We start from the raw sequence: 19,956 nt of genomic DNA, 5'->3' as shown, positions 1-19,956 counted from the left end.
ATTCTCTCTGGTACTCTTGTACACTAGCCATTTCCCAGTGTAATTATTTCAGAGTTTATACTTCTGTTTATCCAATGAAGGAAATATAGAAGAAATTATTAGTTTTGGGAAAATAGTCAGTATTTAAGGAAGTTCTTCATTGTATAAAATCATTATCACCTTTGTCTTTAGCAATTTGAATGGAACTCGAAGATAAGAACTGTCACTTAACTGGTAACCCACAGTGTATCTCATTACTAGTAAGTACACTAAGGGCAACAGCTTCCTCAGCTGCATCCTCAAGTGTTGGTCCCCTAAGGGAGCCTGTCCAGAAGGAAATGCTGCTATCTTTGTTTTGCTTAAAGTGTTTAAGCTCACTAAGCGGAGTAATCAACACAGAAATGCTGTATTTTGTAGAATCTGTTTCTAGTTGAAATCTACTGTATCCAAAACCGTGATCACATTCCAGTGTGTCAGTGTTTTTTAACAGCTTAATTTTTAAATGAGTTTTACAGGAGGTAGTTAACGTTTTGTAAGTCCCTTCAGTTGGTAAATTTCCTTCCTGGCAAGGTGAGGGGAAATGTAGAGGCAGTGGTAGTGTTTCTTACCTGTGGCTGTCAATGGAAACAGTCTGCAGTTATCTGCAAAAGTTCAAAAAGCTTCTGAGTTACTAAGTAGTCATGAGATTGCTTCTGTAATCGTCTCTCCCCGGGTTGGTATGTTGTTTGATTGGCACCCACTAGGTGGGCAAATAGAGTCAATTCAGAAACTTAAGTCACTGTTGACTGTTATTTCTCAAAACATCAAATTTTAGTGTGACTCATGCAGGTGAGCAAAGTGTGACTGATCTTTCAAGAAATGAAGTTGTTGGTGACTGAGATACAAACATTGTACAGGCAATTAATTTAACATAGTTTGTCTCATTGCAAGAGAGCATGCACAAAGCTTCCTTTCTTTTCCTGCATGGGCTTTAGACCTCCATCTGTGAAGTGTTTTGGGGTGAAATCTTCTAATTATTTTGTTCAAAGCTGTGGCAGTCCTTCCATTCAGATGTGCTGCTTTACTGTAAGAGATATTTATCAGCATTCTGAAGAGGCTGAGTCTAAAGAGTGTTGATATCCTTCTTTTGGGGTGAAAAGAGCTACAATGATGAGGAACCTTCTCAAACCCAAGTAATTTCTATCTCATTAGTGGGTGAAGAGAAAATCAATTTGATTTTACATCAGTAAACAAGCTTATTTAGTCTAGATTTAATATTGTACTTCACTATAAAGTAATTCAATTTGGCACAGAGAAAAGGGATTAACTGTCTTGCTAGCTAATTTATGAAGAGAAGCTCTTAGGAGATGCAGGTTGTTCAGTGAGTCATGTGAATCCTCACAGCATGCCCTTCTGTTGCTGCCCATCTCCCTTGTGCAGGACAGACCTTGCCTTCACAGTTAAGAGTTCCAGGATTTGTTTTGCTGTTCTATTTCTGGATAACTAATCCCCCACCATTCCTACTAAGACAATGTGGGAAAACACAAAATGTTTCTCATTTTACTGCAAGGAATAAACTTGCAGAAGTTAACGCCTGGGAGTGACCTTTTTATATGTATGAACCTGTATTTTGTTTGAATATGCATATGTAGAAATGTACTTTTGCATACACACATATATATGGAGAGAAAGAGAGATCCATATATATATATGGAGATAAATATATATGGTTATGTATATATATATACAATGTATGTTATGTGTGTTTGTATCTCTGTATATGTGTGCATGTAGGTATGTTTCTTAACCTTGGAATCACCAATAGATACTAATTATCACTCGGTAAAAAGTAAACCACTGATTTTTGCGTCCTCAGAAGAGAAATAAAGATTAAGGTCTGGTGGGTTGGTTGCTCAAGGTATGTCAGCATCTGTCAGGGCCATGTCAAAAATGCCTGGTACCTTTATTTGACCAGCTGGACCTTCTGGAATTGTACTTGTGAATATCTGTCTTCTGTGTAAGCTAGAGTGCTGAAATCATGGTGCTTGCTCAGCTATCTCTGTTATTCCACATGTCTGGCCTATACTTAAAAGCTTTACTTCTGGAACTTATTTCAGATAGTGAGGTGTTTACAAAATATCAAAATAGCTATACCTGTGTAGGATACCCACCAATATAATTGTGATGGCTGATGGGGATATGTAGTAGCATAAATATTTCCCTTCCTACCTAGGAAAAGGGTAACATGGATGTAAACAATGTTTTGAGGATTTTTATCTGACAGCTCACACAGGGCTGGTGGAGACAACTGAAGACCTTAGTGCTGATAACTTCAAAGTTGCTCTTCTGCCTGTTGCAGAGCTCCAGGACAGAACACATGCCTGCAGTGTTCTGCAGTGCTTTGTCACAGCCTTGAGCATTTGCCTTCATGAATGCTGGAGTAGTGAAACACTGGCCCATGAAACTGAGCATCTGCAGCACCAGGCCATGTCCAGTTTTGTCACTCTTGCAGTAGTGATGATAACTTTTGGCAAGCTTCTACTTGTGACAAAACCTTAAACAACCACAGTTTGTGGCTTTCTGAATGTCCCATTTCATGGGATTGTTCTGTTGCAAACTGCCAGCGGGGTTACCCCTCAGAATTTTTTTTTTGTAGGCAGAGCCCTGAAACCGTGATCTTGTATTTCATGTTAAATAGAAATCAAAGCATAATTGTGTATGTTCCCTTCACAGATGCTAACAAGTTTTTCCTGTTGGTTTTTGGGTTTTTATGTTTTCACAAAAAGGCAGAACATTGTTTACTTTCATACGTTAGGAAATAACGCCCATTGAGAACCTTTTCACCAATCCATGTAATGCAGGTCCTGTGAATTCACTGGATAGATCCCAGTTGAATGTGACTCAGTAAAGAATTAATCAGAATTTAACAGTGGAAATTCTGTCACAACTTTCACAAGCTTGTTTTGTTTCGTGGCACTTTCATATGCTGCAGAGGATGACATTGGGTATTGTCAGTGCTATTAAATCCTTTGAGTGATTATTTGGAACAATTTAATAGAAACATTACAAATCAGATTTCTTAATTATGGAACTGAGGTCTGTGTTTTTTAGAGAAAGACAAATGAATTTTTATGTGTCTTCATTTGAAAGCAAGCTTCCTTTGACTTGTTGAACAATAGAGCGTCAGCATTAAGTTGCTGCAGGGATAATAGTGAAATTATCCCTATCTAACCCTAAAGACATGCAGTTCAAGTATGCATTAAACCTTGGATCTGGATCTGCATCTCCTAAGGTCAGACAATCTTCCTGAAACATCTCTGAGTGATCTGATATGCATATATAGAAGCAGAGATAGGAGTGGCATTTGAAGGATTTAGGTAGCAGCACATTTTTCAGTAGGAACCTCCTAGGAAGCTAAAATTGGTTAGAAAGAAGACATAAAACTAGTGTTTGATCAAAGAAGACAGCTGCTATGAAGGCCCTGATGCACAAGCAGTCCCATCCTGCTCAGTGAAACTGGGTTACCTGCAGCAAGGTCTGTTTTTTGGTAAAGGTTCCCAGCATCAGGCCCCAGGGAAGTATGCAAATCAGTGGGTTTATGCAAAGTGGTATTCAGCGATAACTTTGGCTTCATGGAGGTCACTCCTGTTGACCTCCTGTTACAGAAGATGTGTTTGCAGTTTATGGGATAATAATCAGATGGCTGCTGTGTTTGGGGATGCAGCTAGTCACTAAGAAATGGGTCTGCAGAAGTATAAGAGAATTTACAAATATGGAGTTCTAAGAACACATAAGCTACATGGATATAGTTGCATTTGTTGAAAGAGAAATACTCTTGACATTTATTAATAAAGTTAGAAGCCTTGTTCAGCTCAGTTGAGTCAAAGATAATTTTGTTACTGATCTGAATAATAGCAGTGGCAGTCAGCCTTAGTTTAGAGAATGACATCAGCAAAATCCATCATCTTAGCCTTACAAAAACATACTGGTAAAATGTTGCAGTAATATAGTCCAAGTTTATCTGAAGCATGACATTTGTCTAGAGCCACAAATGCATTTTTTGGTTGCAGGTTCATATACTGCTGGGAAAACTTGTAAATGTCTGTAAAAACACAGCACAACAAATTCTGAATGACTTACATTACTGTTACTGCTGTTACTTGTATTGTCAGGGTGTGTATATCTGTAGTTGGCACAATGACACATCTGTGCCGTGTGGATAGTAACTGTCAGAAGAAAATTAGGAAATTATTGACAACTTTATTTCACATGCTTGTTTTTTTCAGATTCTTGGGAGCATTTTGAAATCATAGTATCCTTTGAGATGAGAAAACGAGTAAATGCAAGCATAGTCCTTTTAGGGAAAGGCTAGATTTCCTACCACCTCCACCCCCCTCCAAGTGTCCAAGAGGTCTTATCATTCTTCCAAATTCCTGGAGGAGGATTAATACCTATGTGGGAGAAATATTGCTTATGTGGGAACAGAATTTTCCATTAAACCCAGCATACCTCTGCTAGGCTAGGCAGTACTTCAGTTTTGGAGCTTGCCTAAACGTCCTAAAAAAACTCTACCATACTGTTAGGAGACTCTGCTGCGCGTAGCATGTTACGGATCCACACTCTATGTTCACCACCTCTTGTTTCTGGAAAGCTGGAGCTGCAGCTGGGTGTAGCTGGGTGCTGGCCTGTGAGTCCTGAGTGACAAAATACAGAGGGTGCAGCCTCGTGAGTATGGTAGGAGATGGCCAAAGAAACTTATATCTTGAGCTGACAGAACTGAAACCCCACCCAGGCAAAGTGAGGCTAATTACTTGTTATGCCTCATGGGCTGCTCGGTGTTTTTATCCATTCTGATAGGTAAATACTCCTATGCCACTGGGTTTTGATGCTTAAAGCTAATGAGAAGGAAGAAACATGACCTACTTTTTTTGGTGCAGAAAATTTTTCTTTTATATCTCATTTGCAATAAGTACAGAAAATGTAGCTGGGGATGTTTTATTCATCGTGACAAAACAATGTCACTGATAAATACATAGAACTAGTTCAAACACTTTCAGTGCTCTGCTGACTCACCGTGTCACAAAAAAAGACAATTGTGTGTTTTCATCTTTAAAGTTTAGATGATAAACATGTTACATAATAGGAAATGTGTATTCATGTCTTGTTAGGGAGATTTTGTGGGTTTAAACCCTTATTTTTCTTTGCAGAATTTAGAGTAGAATAGAATATTTCAGCTGGAAGTAACCTACAATGATCATCTAATCCAACTGCTTGACCAGTTAAGGGCTCACCAAAAGTTAATTAAAGCATGTTATTAATGGCATTGTCCAAATGCATCTTAAATGTTGACAGGCTAGGAACCCTATTCCAGTGTTTGACCACCCTGTGAAGGAAATGCTTCCTAATGTCAAGTCTGAATCTCCCCTGATACAACTGTTACACATCTCATCACTGGATACCCGGGAGATCTACACCTTGCTCTGCACTTCCCCTCCTCAGGAAGCTCTAGAGAGCCATGGGGTCATCCCCCAGCCTCCTTTTCTCCAGACTAGACAAGCCCAGAGTCCTCAGCTGCTCCTCATAGGACAATCCTTCCAGCCCTATCACCAGCTTTGTTGCCTCCTCTGGGCACATCCAAGGACAGTCACATGAGGTATGGGGCCCAAAACTACACACAGCACTCCAAGTGAGGCTCCACCAATGCTGAGTGCAGAGGGATAATCGCCTTTGGTGATGCTGTGTTTCATGCACCCCAAGACATGGGTTGCACTCTTTGCTGCCAGGATGCATTGCTGACTCATACTATTAGAACATTTGCTTACTTTCCAAAACATCCTTATAAAACTGCTCTCTTTGGTGCTATTTCAGTGAACTTTAAACAATTGCCAAATATTTAGCATTTTAAGAAAATAAAGAAACAAAATGCATTTCTCATGTTTTTCTTCCCTTCACAAAATCATAATTCTACCAAGCAACCTTGATGCACACTAACAAGTGACATCTCTGCAGATTTTTAGCTATAATAGTATTGAACTTCCATGTGCAAGATACCAAACTGTTCCCCATTCTCCTAACTCTGTGGGAGGAACTGTGAGATTTGAAGATCAACTGTCTGTTCATCTATGCAGGACAGAGTTTCCAGTAGTTCAGAACTTGAACTTGACAGTTCTCATCTACCTTGCTGAGCTGGGACTTGGCTGGAAAGCAAAAGATATTCTTCAGAATCAAATAACTCAGAGAAATCAAAAGAAACAAACGTGCATAAACATAATATAACATGGAGATCAGAGAACAACTTGCATTTAGTTACGAGGTACTGAAGAGTAGCTGAATTAATTAGGGTTGCAGTTATCATACTTGTATTTATGTGTAGTATACATTTTGAAAAGGAAGATAGATGTTGCTTGTTGAAAGGGTTTCTTTCATGATGTGAAATACTTGCTATAAATGTGCCACTTTGACATAAGGGAGTAGTACAAGGAGGAGTTAAATGTAGAATGCTAAACAGGAGATTTAAATTATTCACTGGCATCTTTGAGAGGTTTCTGTTGGAAAAATGCATGAAAATAACAGTTTCTTTTTAATCACTCTCTTAAAGTACCGGAACATATGGTAAATCACAAACAAAACCATCTATCTATTGAAAAAAGTTAGCTGCAAGCTATGGTTTGAATTGTTAGTCTTTTGAAGCAATAGTCTACTCCTGCAGGATGTTTCCATCAGGAGAAGTTTTTGATAGCTCAGGATATGCTTTAGGAATCCCTGAGACCTTACAAGCTGTTCAAAGTTTCTCTTGTCTTTTGTGCTAACCACTAGGATCATCAACTTTCTTAAAAAAAAAAAAAAGTCCTAGCACATAATTCTAATAATTTTGACTTCTTGAGTTGTTGTTGACTGGGACATTTTAAAAATGAAATCAAGTTACCAGCAAGCTCTGGTAATCTGTCCTCTGTTGTAGCTAGAGTCCAGCCACAGAACAATCAGCATGCTTTACCAGTATCCTCCCAAGGAAATACCTATTACTAGGAAAGATCCTGTATCTGAAGCACAAATACCATTTCAGGTGAACAGGAATGTTTTCAGGGTAGTGTAATTTCACAGAATGGAGCTCTGTCTGTAGGTTACAATGTACAACAGCAATAGGCTTTGCAAGGTCCCCTACTAGAACAACCAGCCGTGCATCCTGACTTTCAATCTGGCAATCACCTGCTTCTTGCCAGGCTAGGCATTTTTGTCTGTTCTTTTCCCGTTATATTTACTGAAACAATGCCTAGTAACCCCCTGAGCAAACTCTTATCTCTTGTTTTGAGCAGTGATAGGTGTATCTGTACTCATTACAGACTCCTTCATATTTCTGAGTGTTACTCTATTACTTGCACAGAGAACAATGATTTCTGACAAACTACCTTAAATAAGAAACCTTTCCCTTCAGCTTGTGATAAACATACATAAACACAGAAGTAGAGTTAAGTGCATTTGTCATAGTGCAACATCTGACAAAAAAAGTATCAGGTTACGAATTCATTGGACATGGAGCAGTCTATTGTCTTTGTAGCTCTACAGAAAAAGTAAAAGTAAATGCTTTCCTTTGCTGACTGCTTGTGGGGCTTTTAAAAAACAAACCTGTCTCAAATTTTTGTTGTATTTCTTAAATACTATACTCTTTTAAACATACCATGCATACATTGCACTGAGGTAAAGGTGTGCACATTACCTGGCTAAGCAGTACTTGAGCAGCTCCCAGAGACGTGCAAATTGATTTTGCATAAAGCCGAACAGATTGCCCTCCCAGTTCAACGGAGTGTTTCATATTGTGTGTCCTTAATTATGTCTCTGTATGCAAGCAGAAGATTGCTGCTAGCAGGAGACTGGGGCAGTGCAGACTGCATGTGGCCACTGTTTGCAGACTGTTCCATTTCTTTTCAGATTGAAAAGTTCTGAGGTCAGTTTTTATGATATTGAAACATTTTCTTGAGGAGGAAGCATTCAGGTGTTTATTATTGCTTTCTTATTGGAGCAGAAACATATTCGAAACATAAAAAAGAATGCTGATGTTGCTAAGTGTGTTTATAGAAACATTGCCTCCTCCTGGCTCTTCTGAGGAAGGTGTATGCTATGTTTGCAGTTAACACTGTTTAGAATTCTGTTTGTTTGATGTGGTTAGGGCTTGCATCTCTTTGTTAGAGCATAGAATCTCCTTCATATGTGGGAGTATGAAAAGTGAAGATGAGTAATTCTCTGCAGTAGCTATATTATATCTACATTTTACACTTCAACAGTCCCTTTGGTTATGTTTGCATGACTTGTAAAGGTAGAGGCTCGATATAATATTTTCAGTTGTGGGAGTGAGCTGAGCTTGTGTTTATGGAACACAAATGCTGCTTATGCAGTTCATATTTCAAATACCTGTAGCTGGTCGTGCTTCAGCCTCTGCTGAGCCATTTTCTTAGGATGTAGTTTTGTTACTGATATAAACTGATGAGATTGTGGTGCTGGTATTGTTTATGCTTCTTCCCTTGTTCCCCTGGTCCCTGCATTATGCTTCTGCAGGAAAAGCTGCAGGAGCTACTTGGCAGGAGGGAAGAACGTTGTGTCATGTCAGTGACAGCCAGCAGTGAGATCTGCTGAGCTGTATCATCAAACTGCGCTATAAAGGTGCCCCTGCCAAATGGAGTACATTCAATTTTGGGCTGAGTCAGTGGGTGGATAACGTGGCTGATGCAGTTCTGGAGTAAAGGCAGGTGTGAGAAGAGAGTAACCAGACTGAAAGGGAGGGAAGCAAATCAGTGGGACCATCTCCATCTTTAGAGGCACAGGTCTAAATAGGTGTATGCCAGGCTGTGAAACAAGTATGTGTGGTCAACTTAGATGTGCATTCAGTTTTCATTTTTTAAAAGTCGGACTTCTAAAATGCGCTTGTGGTCTGACAAGCCAGCTTAGAAGATAACCATCATAGGGCTATGTTCTCACTCTACGTGTGTGGTCTGAATATTTTTTTGGGGTGGGATTTTGTGTTAGAAAGCTGGCTATTTGTTCCTGGTATCCGTCTGGAATGAGTGGAGAGTTCAGGTTAGGCTTTCAGTTCCAGGATGAAGAGGCTGTAGGACAATCAGTGCAACACATCTCAGTCACCAGCCAGTGCATGGAGTGGTACCTGCTGTCATTTCCTTCACTTCAGGCAGGAGAACAGAAACCCAGGGACCACCCTCTCTCCAGAAGGTGGGGGCTAGAGTCGAGAGCAGAAGACCAACCTTCTGCATCCACTTTGAGGGTACCAGACACCCAGCAACGTGCCTGCTGACAGTGTGAAGAAATTTGAAAGTGGCAATGTGTCTGCTTTGTGCCATTTATATTGACTGGGCTAATGAAAGAAGGCAGAGAAGTTGTCTTTAATCATGGCTATCTCACAGTTCCTATTAATACTGCTACTTGAGTCATCTTGTATATAGTATAGTAGGAGTAATATTCATTTATCCTATTTGAGTTAGGTAAGTCCTGGACTAGTAAGTTTCTTACATGGTATTGAATATCTTGGTTAAAATAGTACAGAATAATGAAATGCTCCTGTCATTTAGTAATGAAGAGACCACATACTATGCTCCTCTGGTTCAGCAGCTGTCAGTAGGCAAGCCTTTCTAGTACAGAAGAGCTTCTGAAAACAGATTCAGGAAGCATAGAGAGGGGGGAAAAAAAAGAAGGAAACTGTCACCTGTTGGAAGTGATGAGGAACTTCCAAGGAATTTTGGATAGAGCATGTGATCTGATTTTGCTAAACCTCTGCTCCAGTCTGGACATGATTTATGATGGTAAGATCCTCTTTTTCTCATTCTGCTGTTAAATGAGCGATGGGATTTCTCTTGTTACTGGACATCCCTGTTCAGCTTGGCTGGGAGATCTCTTTCACTCCCATATTACTTGTGTGGGAAACAGAAATCCCAGAACAGAACAGTTTTTAGTCTGGCCAAAGTCATGAAAAGTAAAGTGTCTGAAAGCTGGAAGTAAGGTAAATTCTGAATAGAAGCAAGCAAATATTTTAAGTGAAGACAGTTAATTAACTATGGGAACAATTTGCAAAGACTAGCAGATTCTCTGTTATTATCAGTTCAGGAATGCAACTTAGAAGGAAAAAAAAAATTGAAGAAACTCTTTACTCTTAAGAGGTATTAATTCAGGGATGCTGAAGGTCAGAACAGACAATCCCAGTGGTCCCACCTGGCCAGACCTGAATATGTTTTTCTCCAAAGCAGTCTGAAAGTCTGGCTATTCTCCTGTTACCTGTTGCAAATCAGTATAAAAAAATGAAAACTGGGGCAGAAAGACAGAATACTTATGCTACAATAGACTTTCTTCATAAATTGGACTACTGATTAAATTGGACTGAGTGATTAGCTCATTTTAGCAGTTCTGTATGTCACAATGGACATCCTATTTTGGCTGCTTTTTAATTCTAATAAAGACATCAGCTCTGAATACCAGGATAAAATTGAGATGCCTCTGGGGATTTTTTTCTGTCTTAGTTTTTTGCATAGAAACATAGTTGAACAGTAAAACCAAATCCAGAGAAATGATGCTCAGAAAACAATCACCCTTCTAAAAATATGGGAGGCAATCATTGAATTATAATAGGAGACCATTAGCTCTATCAGAGTTTTCTCATCACGTTTAAAGATAGATTAGGAACATATTATGTAAAGATTTTCACCTAAAACTTCACAGTGGATATATGTTTTGATGGGGTATCTCAATGTCTTCTGGTGTGCTAAAAGATCTGAAACCCAAAATATTTTGATGCTGAAGCAGTCCATCCTGTAAGACTACAAATGCTTTCCCAAAGAGGTGTATGAATAGCCTCCAACCAAGCTTTCCTGAACATGGTACCTCTGACAATATGAATACTGTTTTCAGATTCCTTTCAGTTGCATCAAACTCTGGAAACCTTGGAAGCAGCAAGGTAAAATTTTACAAAGAGGACTATCGACCTCCACAGTTTGTCAGATGAGAATGTGTATTTCTCCACTGGGCTCTTGACAAGAGTTCAGATCCTCTACATAGGCTAGTGAGGATGGGAGAACTGACCCTGTTCTTTGCACCACGTTGTCTTTGCTCCATGTTTCATGTGGCTGAATGCTGGGAGCTCTCAGAGCGCAGAGTAAGCACAGATGAGAGCTGCAGCAGGATCGTGAGGCTGACGCACTCCTGCGGCACAGATCCAGTTGTAGAGGGAGACAAAGGTCCTGTGGTTTTCTTGGGGAATAATCAGCTGGCTTCTGTTGTGGCAGATGCTCTGAGCATCCGTCTTGCACAACAAGGCATAATTTAATAGGATTTTAAATATAACTAATGCCCTTGTTTCACTTTATAGGCTTGAATCAAATCACTTGGGGGAGGAGAAAATGCTTTTTTTTGGCTTAAAATTTTCAGGCTATTTTGTTTAAATTTATGCAGCTGGTACATCCACAGCTGATAACTCATACAGATGTCATGTGGAGAATTGTAAGGCTTATGGCTAAAAAAAACCCAACCCAATTTATTTCACTTCAACATTTTAATTAGTTTTATAAAAATAAAAGGAGAGATTAGGAAATATGTGTTTGTGGGAGAATTTTTGTGGTGTGAACTGTAAAATAATAGGGATCTGATTAAATCTAAGTTGCTGTTAAACTCCTGCTCCAGTGTACAGGGTACTGGAAGATACAGCACTGGAAGATACTGTACTGGAAGGTACAGCAGATGAAAATAGGTACATGTGGATATACATCTGTACTGGTGCATGTCCTGGCCCTGAGCAGTGGAGCTCTTTAGCACTCTGAAATGGTTCAAAGAATGGTTGCTGGCACAGACAGCTTTGGCCAAGGCCAACTTGGAGCCTCACAAACAGCTCGTGGCCATGATTTAGATGTTACAGCATGCCAGGGATCATTCCCAGTGTACAGTTTGCATGCAGCCACTCTGAGAGGCTGCAGGTTTAACAGGCTTGGCCAGATGATGCCAATTGGCTTTGGGGTCAGAGGGCTGGACCAGCCACTGTGTATTTTGCTAGTTGCTCTGACTAGTACAGGAGGAATTTCATGTTAGTTTTAGCAGTACTCCACTATAAGGAAATGACCTCTCCCACACATCATTTTAGATTTTTTTTTTTTTTTTTTGGTTGAAAGACAGAGGAAAATACATTGGTCTTTCACTTCTACATTTGGAATTTTTAGGAACATAATAATAGGTGTGTTGTCTTGGGTAACAGCAGTGATGATGACGTGGTAATTTTGCTGTTGTTGATGATGTATTAGTTGCGTGCAATTTTAGGTGCTGCCTTCTTGTGTAAAAAAGAGATCCTTTCACATATGCCTAAAAAATCTCGCCAGTATACACAAAGAAAGGAAAAAGAATAAGACAATGAGACACAAATTTACTGTGCAGACCACTTCTTAAGAAAGACAGTAATAGTTTAAGACCACTGTTTTCGCAGTTTCTTGGGATGGCTGCCGTCTTATTTCAAGGAAATAATGATTCCATCAGTATTTTCTTCAGAAGTTAGTAATTTTTGTCATGCATTTACATAGAGAGACTGGTTTGTGTGACAAGAACAACTAGCACATGCACTTTAAAAATCCTCTGATTTCCAAATAGTATCTAGGTCATATGATACCCAGAGGCATGATTCATCCACCTGGGCTTTATGCCAGCCAGCAACTGCATGGATCCGACACTCTAGGAATACTGTAAAATTATTAAAGCTGATTTTTTTTTTTCAAATAACACTACAACACCTAAGTTACAGTTCCTTTCTGAAATAAATAATTTCATTAAGCAGATGCAACAAATACAGAATAGACTGAGAATAATGCAGAGCAGACCTAGCTGAATGGTCCCAGGTGGCTTTCCTTGGCTCTGTAGACTTTAACCTCAAAGGTTGTTGTCTTGATATAAAGCCCTATTTGAGGCAGAAGTAGTCTTTACCTGAGCTATCTGCTTGAAGCCCAGCTAGCCATTAAAGGTTGATCTTAGAGTTGTAGGATCATTAAGGTTGGAAATGACCTCTGAGATCATGGAGTTAGCGCACCTTAGCTACAATGACCTAAAAACTGCCTGTGTTCTGCCTCTGTTAGGCTTTTGTATAAAGATAATAATCTCTTTGGGGGGCCGAAATCCCTTACATTCAGTACAAACCTCCTGCTTTTTTTGGTTTTTGCAAAAAAGGTAATTTTCAAGAGATGATGTCATGCTTACTTGAAGGCATATGTATTATGCAGACAGACACTCTTAATTAAGATTCAGCGAGCTTTGCTCAGGAGAATGTAGAGCTGCATTTTAAAATATGTGTAGAAGTCTAGGAAAACAAAAATGTGTGCAGCTGGGGTGGGGTTTTTTTCAGATGTAATAAGGTGTTTATCTCAATGAACACTTAAAGGAGTAAATTCTCCTGGGACTTGCAAGGTTGTTTACCTTGCATTTCTAGGTACCTGTATACTTTAAAAATATAGCCCCTAATGACACTGAAAACTAAATGCCTCTTTTAACTTCTGCTTCTGGTGAGACCCTTACAGGGTCTGTATTACATGTCTCTATTATGGTGGACTTGCTATGATTATTGGATTTTTCTTCCTGTTATCTAGATAAAGAAGAGGCAACAGGACGTGGTGAGGTTTCTGGAAGCCAATCGCATAGAGTTTGAAGAAGTGGATATCACCATGTCAGAGGAGAAAAGACAATGGATGTATAAAAACATTCCTGAGGACAGGCAGCCTGCGCAGGGCAATCCACTGCCACCACAGATATTCAGCGATGACCGGTACTGTGGAGTAAGTAGCTGTCATGGTTCCAACAGGTGATATATGAAAATATCATAACTGGCCATTTAAAAATCTGGGACTTACTGTTGTGCTTTACTCTAATAAGTATCTGAGTTAATGGGGCAGTAGGACCAGGTAATGATCTTACTGGGAAAATTCGAGTCATTCATCTGTAAACCCTAAGGTTGTCTAGGGGATTCCCTCCACAAATGTAAAAGCTGGCAATGTCACACGCTTCATGTACAACCTGTTGATGGTAAAGCCCCTTGTGAGACTGCTGTAACTTGGGGATCTGCGGTTTTCTTGCTACTTGGGTCTAGTCCAAGCACAAAAATTCAGAAGGAAATCTTTGACACACTGAATGAGAACATTGTCTAGACTGAGTTATATTGTCATTGTAATTAAGCTCCTTCTCTACTGCTATCATAGTGTAAATTTCATTTATGCTTAGAGCGTCTTTATGCAGTCAGAGTCTCTAGGATAAATGAATATTATTTGCTGTGAATCTGACAACAGATTAATGGATGGGCTTTTTTTTTTTTTTTTTTTTTTTTGGTGTAAGCTTCTCCATCCACCAGTGCAAGCTGAAGCAGGAACCTCTGATATGTACATTCAAACTGGTTCTAACTTAGTTCCTGCCCCATTCAACAGTGCTGTAACAAAGCTGCTTCTGGCTAATGTATTGTTCAGATCTGATGAGAATTTGTTGACTGCCGTGCAATTGTTAATTTAATGTAGGAAGCACATAAGAAGTGATTTAGTATCCTCTGCAACAAACAGATTGAGTATGATGTGGCAGCTAACTGGCTTCTTGAAGTGAGGCATTTAACATCCTTCCCATATGCTTTGTATTGGCCTTACTTGTTTACCTCAGCAGTATAACTCATATATATCTTCTTAGTCCCAGGTAAGATCTGTCAGTCAAAGAGGTGTATCTGGGACGTGGAGGGGATTTTGGCCTCACTTATGAGGCAACCCCTCACAAATAACAACGCTTGCATTGCTCCATGTGATTTTAGTTTACCTGGGAAATACAGCATCTTGAGCTGTTTTTTCTTACTGTTTCAGCTTGTCTTTATAATGTGTTTTAACCTAGTCTTAGAATTTTCTGTTTGGAATTAGCAAGGCAGAAGATGTCATGCAACATGTGAGATGATCTCATTAATCTGTCTGCTGAGCTGATAGCTGTTTTGGTTGAGCAGAGTTAATCCTATTACTGGACTTCACTGTCTGCATAAACATCTTTAAAGAGCAAACATGCTTTGAAGGAAACTATATTTTCTAGGATGAAAAGAGAAGTATATGCAGAATCTCCAACATTTATCAGTTAGCCTGCTGCATTAGTTTGTGAAGTTCTTAGGTAATAGTGTGGAGGCAAAACATGCAGGAGACAAAGGAGGTCAGTGCTGGAAGGGAGGGTAAAATATCACAATTAGATAAAGTTAACAGACATTGCACATGTTGTCTCTGTCATTCCACAGTGAGTGTTTTCATGTGTTTATCTTGACATAAATAGCTAAAACATAATCTCTGTTCAGTAACTTTAACTGAAAAAATACCCACTGAGTTTTCTGCTAGCTGAGTTTGTGAAATTTGTAGCTTATCATTCCTGATTTGTGTCCAGGCAAATTTTAATCCAGTTTTCTCTATTAACAAACTCTACCTGTTTTTCTGCCTGGCAGTTCTACAATCTCACCAGAAAACTATCTATGTACTTATTCTGTTTTATATATTGTCACTGACAATTTAGGCTTACTTAAGATACAAACTAGTTGGGTCTATTGCTGTTCCTCTAAATGTATGGGGGCTAGACAATGCAAAGCAAAATAAGTACACTTTTTATTTTCGTCGTGTTATTTTAATAGAAGCTTACAAGCACACGGTGTACGAGCCATGACTCAGTGTCATGTTCATAGCTATGCTGGTTTTTCTGTGTTAGTATTAGTATTAATAGATTTTTTTGATATTTTTCTACCCATTTTGTCTTTTGTAGAAAACCTCAGCAATGTGCACGAGGGTTTTATCTTACAATAGGTTTTATCTGACATTGCTATTTGAAATAATCACTTTTCAGAATGTAACTGCAAGATAGAGGAGGTTTGTCTTTAAAGATTTAAGACAGTAAATCTTTAAGATTTACTGGTTTCAGTACGTATCTAAAAAGGATTTGTGTCAACCATTTGAACATCTGACTCAAATCATGGATTGTTTTCCCCCAGCATTAGATCTCCTTGAGGTACACACCAGGTTTTCCCATCCTCCTGCATTATCCACCAACTGCAACCTGGTCCTTGAACAAAAGCAACCCCATGAACAGGTTTGACTTTTCCTGAGGAAGCAGCAACCCACACTGTCTTTCCCAGCCACTGTTCTCCACAGCAGAGAGGCTTTACCCACTTGACTTGCTTAATCATGCCACATGTTTCATATTCATAGATAACCTGTTCAATGGCTTCAGTGGTCAGGCCCACCCCTCGACCATGAACCCATCCATGCACTGCATTACTCTGTAGGTGTTCTGGTGTGTCATGGGCCCACTGAGTTAAGATTAGCTTCACCCTTACATTCCCAATCCAGGTTCACTGTAGCCATTTCGGTTCTGGGAACCTGGTCTATCTATTCCTTGTTTCCATCTTCTTTGGTGACATGGCTCTTGGTCATGTGAGTATCTACATAATGTCCTTTTAGAACAAGGTTCTCTACCCGGGCAGCAACGTCCTGTCCTGGTGCAGCAGCCTAGATGAACTCTTTAAGCAGAAAGCAAGAAATGCTGGAAAACTGATGTCTGAAATCAGCCTACCAGTCACATCCCACCCCCTCCCCCCTTCTTGAATTCTCCATAGTTGGATACACAACACCTCTTAGACTAGAAGTGACTCCTGGAACTTTCAGAAGATTGGAAATATCCACTTCCCTATGAAAGTGCAGTCTTGCAATGCTGCAAGTTAGAGCTTTGAACACTGTTAGTTTTATATGCAGAAATCTGTCACTGATGTTAGATTACCTGACATTTAGGCCAATCAAAATTAAAAGGAAATCTGTTTCCAGGTGGAAGTTTGAACTGAAAGGAAAATATTTTCATAGCAGGCTGACTTTTTTTTTCATCTCCCTTACAGTGATATGGTAGGTCCTGATAGAGCACCTGGTGGGCAGCAGTAGAAGCAGAGATATGTGATATTTATTGTCCTTCCCTGAAATATAATATATGGGTATCAACTCTAACAAAACAGTGAAGACCTATAGACACGAAAGAAATAAAATAGGCTGCTGAACAGATGTACAGTGTTCTTGGGAAACTATTCAGTGCACAGGCAATTACTGACACACTGATTTCTTTGCACTGTTCTGTATCATTCTCTTCTGGGTTTTCTTTAAAGATTGTGGAAGGATGCATACACGTTTCTTTTTATTTTTTGTAGGCATCAAATTACAAATAAGCAACTACTCACTGATAAAAGAAAGAAAAGGAAAGAGGATTTTAACAGAATTGGCTAGAGGCCACCTCAGGGTTTCTGCCCTGGCCTGTCATTGGGGAGTTTGTCATTACTCTTGTACCTGCAGAGTTTGAACTCTGTCTCTCTAGATCCTCAAGCAGTATGGCAGAATTCAGCTTGGCACGCCACCTGTAGCGTGTTCACTTTAGGAGCTAGAGCAGTTGTGAGGCTAATTTGTATTCAGCAAGTCTACATTTGGCTCTCTGTACCCTTGGAGGTATCTTACCTGACTCACTTAGTGTCTTGTTGGTTTGGGTCTGTCTTTAGAAGAGGGATAATTTTGCTAGACAAAAGTTAATGTGAATTGCACAGAGATCATATAACAACTGTTAATGGCCAATGATGCTGAAACTCTCTTGACTAATTATTTTTACCATCAGAAGTAGAGTTTCCTTTATGGCCAATTTAAGTTGTTTATGAAATCATCCTTAACTACCTCTTGCAGTTGTACTGGAGTAGTTTTTGGCTCACAGGCATCGACAAACCCCAGGTTTAATGTGTGTAACTTGAGGCCAGTGGCATCTTCTTGATTAAGCCCTTGTCTCAAGCGAGGAATACAGAAGGCAGAGCTGATGTTCAAAAGCAACCCCTGCCCACGTGTCTTCCCCATGTTGGCAAGATACTGTTCAGACCATTCAAGAGGTCTGTATGGTTATTACTTTCAGGCTATGCCTGTATTTTTACCATCCACTTCTCCACTGCCTTTCTGTGTCGTGAGGCAAAGAGTTTTGGTTCTGTGTGATATGTACTTTATAAAGGGGAGTGTGGTAGCAGAGGCAAAGTGTAGAGCAGCTGGCTTGCCCATTACCAAAGCTTAAAAAATAGAAACTCGGCAACTTGGTAAAAATAAAATAATCCAAGAAGTTTGTCCTCCTCAGGGAAGTTAGAACTCATATCGGTAGTGTATTATAGTTCTGCTGTTTACCCTGCAGTGGAGAGAGTACATTCCTGTTGAGCACCATGGTTTTTAATTGGAGTCTTTCCTCTCTGCATTCTAAACTTCATGAATAGCTGTTTCAAAGTGAAGTAGTTGGTATTTTGTAAACCATCCCTCTACATAAAAATGATAGCTGTCAAAGACATCTCTGGAGATACCTTACTCTGTTTGCAGACTCTCTGTTTCCTAAATATAATAATATAGGGTGTTTGTGTATTTTAAAATGTGTAAAAGTGACTGATATAAAATTAGAAATGTTACCTTTACAGGATATAGTAGAAAATACCGCACATTTTTTTCTTTATGATTTTTGTATTTATTACATTTATGTTCTGCCATACTTATGGATAACTAGCAAAGGTGAAATAATTACTAACAATTTTCTTTGGGATCCTAATTCTCCTTTCCATGGAAGGGAAACTTCTTATTGTGCCATACTTTCTTGAAGAAAAGGGGTTTATTCTTGAAGATGTTGTGACTATTTTAATTGAAGTCTTTTCTAAAAGGCCAGTTCTACTACAATATAGGATATATGAGATATATGAGAAAAGGATAAGAAATATTATTAAGTGGCAATAATACTTTGAGAGTGCATAGAACTGCACAAAATATGGGTGTAGCAGTATGGTGGAACAACATCTAGAAAAGGTCATGGCTGTAGTCAGAGAATAACCAGGATAAAATAAGTAATTCAGTTCACCACTGCTCTGCTTTTAATCATGATAATATGATTATTTACTAAGAAACACTTTGAAGATATGGCAAAGTTATAATCAATTTATATGTAAAAATGTTAGACATGCAGTGCCATTACAATTAGTGGGACTTTCATCTTTCTTTAGTACCTTCCCTTTTCTGTTCTTTGGAGAAACAGCAGAAAATAAAGGAAATGTTGAAAGATAATTCTTCCAGTGTCCAATTCCTAAAATAAATGGAAGGGTGAAATTCATATTTCATTTAGTATTCTGAGATGTCACCTAATATTGTTTTGAGTAAAATGATCTTAGAAGAAAACCAACCAACATGTGGTGGTCATGTACTTGATAAAGTTACAGGTGCCTTAGGACATGTCCAAGTTAAAGTATGTGCATGCAGAGCTTCTCTGCAGCACAGCTGGTTTTTGTCTTTCAACCATGACTTCAGGTAATAGGATGACTACCATAGTTAATTCCCTGGTGTTTCCATCACTCCTCAAATTCCTGTTGTGGTCTGGTTTGATAATATTCTTATCCCAACAAGCTGTAAAATAACACGATGAGTTGGAAGGTGCAGGTGACACCTGTTACCATCCATACTAGTTGCTGATTCTGTCACTGACACCTCCCTGAATATTCCCCTACCCCAGGTGGGCACTGTGCCAGTTTGGAGTCCTTGGTGCTTGGCTGGGAGAAGCCCTACTGCACTTGGACTCTCTGCCTTAGGAATGAGGACTGTCGGTCCTTAGATAGTTGATGTCTGTGTACCTTGTCACCTTTGCTGCATGAATGGCAAACATCACATCAGCCCGAGTTTGTCATGTACTGTCCAGACAATAGAGCTGTGGCTGACATCTGCTCTCTTTTATTAAAGCCTTTGTTTCTGAAAGCCTGTAACTAAACAGATTACTGAAATAAACATCTGGCCTTTAGTAAAAGAGTAGCAAGTTCCTTTGTAGAGTCAGTTGTATAAGCTCTTTAAAAATCCTGTGCAGAGATCTTATCAGAAGGTTAGGTAATTGAAAATTGTCATGTTTAGCTTGTCCTGTGTTGTTCAGACAAGATCCTCTTATATTTGTATATTT

General features: G+C 39.2%; 1 protein-coding gene across 1 annotated transcript in view; it reads left to right on the top strand.

Moving 5' to 3' along the window:
- The window catches only part of SH3BGRL2 (SH3 domain binding glutamate rich protein like 2), a 53,529-nt gene that overhangs the window by 21,520 nt on the left and 12,053 nt on the right, over window positions 1-19,956 (top strand). Inside the window, exon 4 of the mRNA XM_050315717.1 lies at window positions 13,569-13,754. Coding sequence (XP_050171674.1) covers window positions 13,569-13,754 — 186 coding nt within the window. The remainder of the gene's footprint in view (window positions 1-13,568; window positions 13,755-19,956) is intronic.

This window comes from Myiozetetes cayanensis, unplaced genomic scaffold (genome assembly GCF_022539395.1).
Source record: "Myiozetetes cayanensis isolate MyiCay16 unplaced genomic scaffold, myiCay2020 scf2-11, whole genome shotgun sequence".
In the NCBI taxonomy this organism is placed as follows: Eukaryota; Metazoa; Chordata; class Aves; order Passeriformes; family Tyrannidae; genus Myiozetetes; species Myiozetetes cayanensis.
The sequence above is the reverse complement of the archived record's forward strand: the minus strand, read 5'-3'. Positions and strand labels throughout refer to the sequence as shown.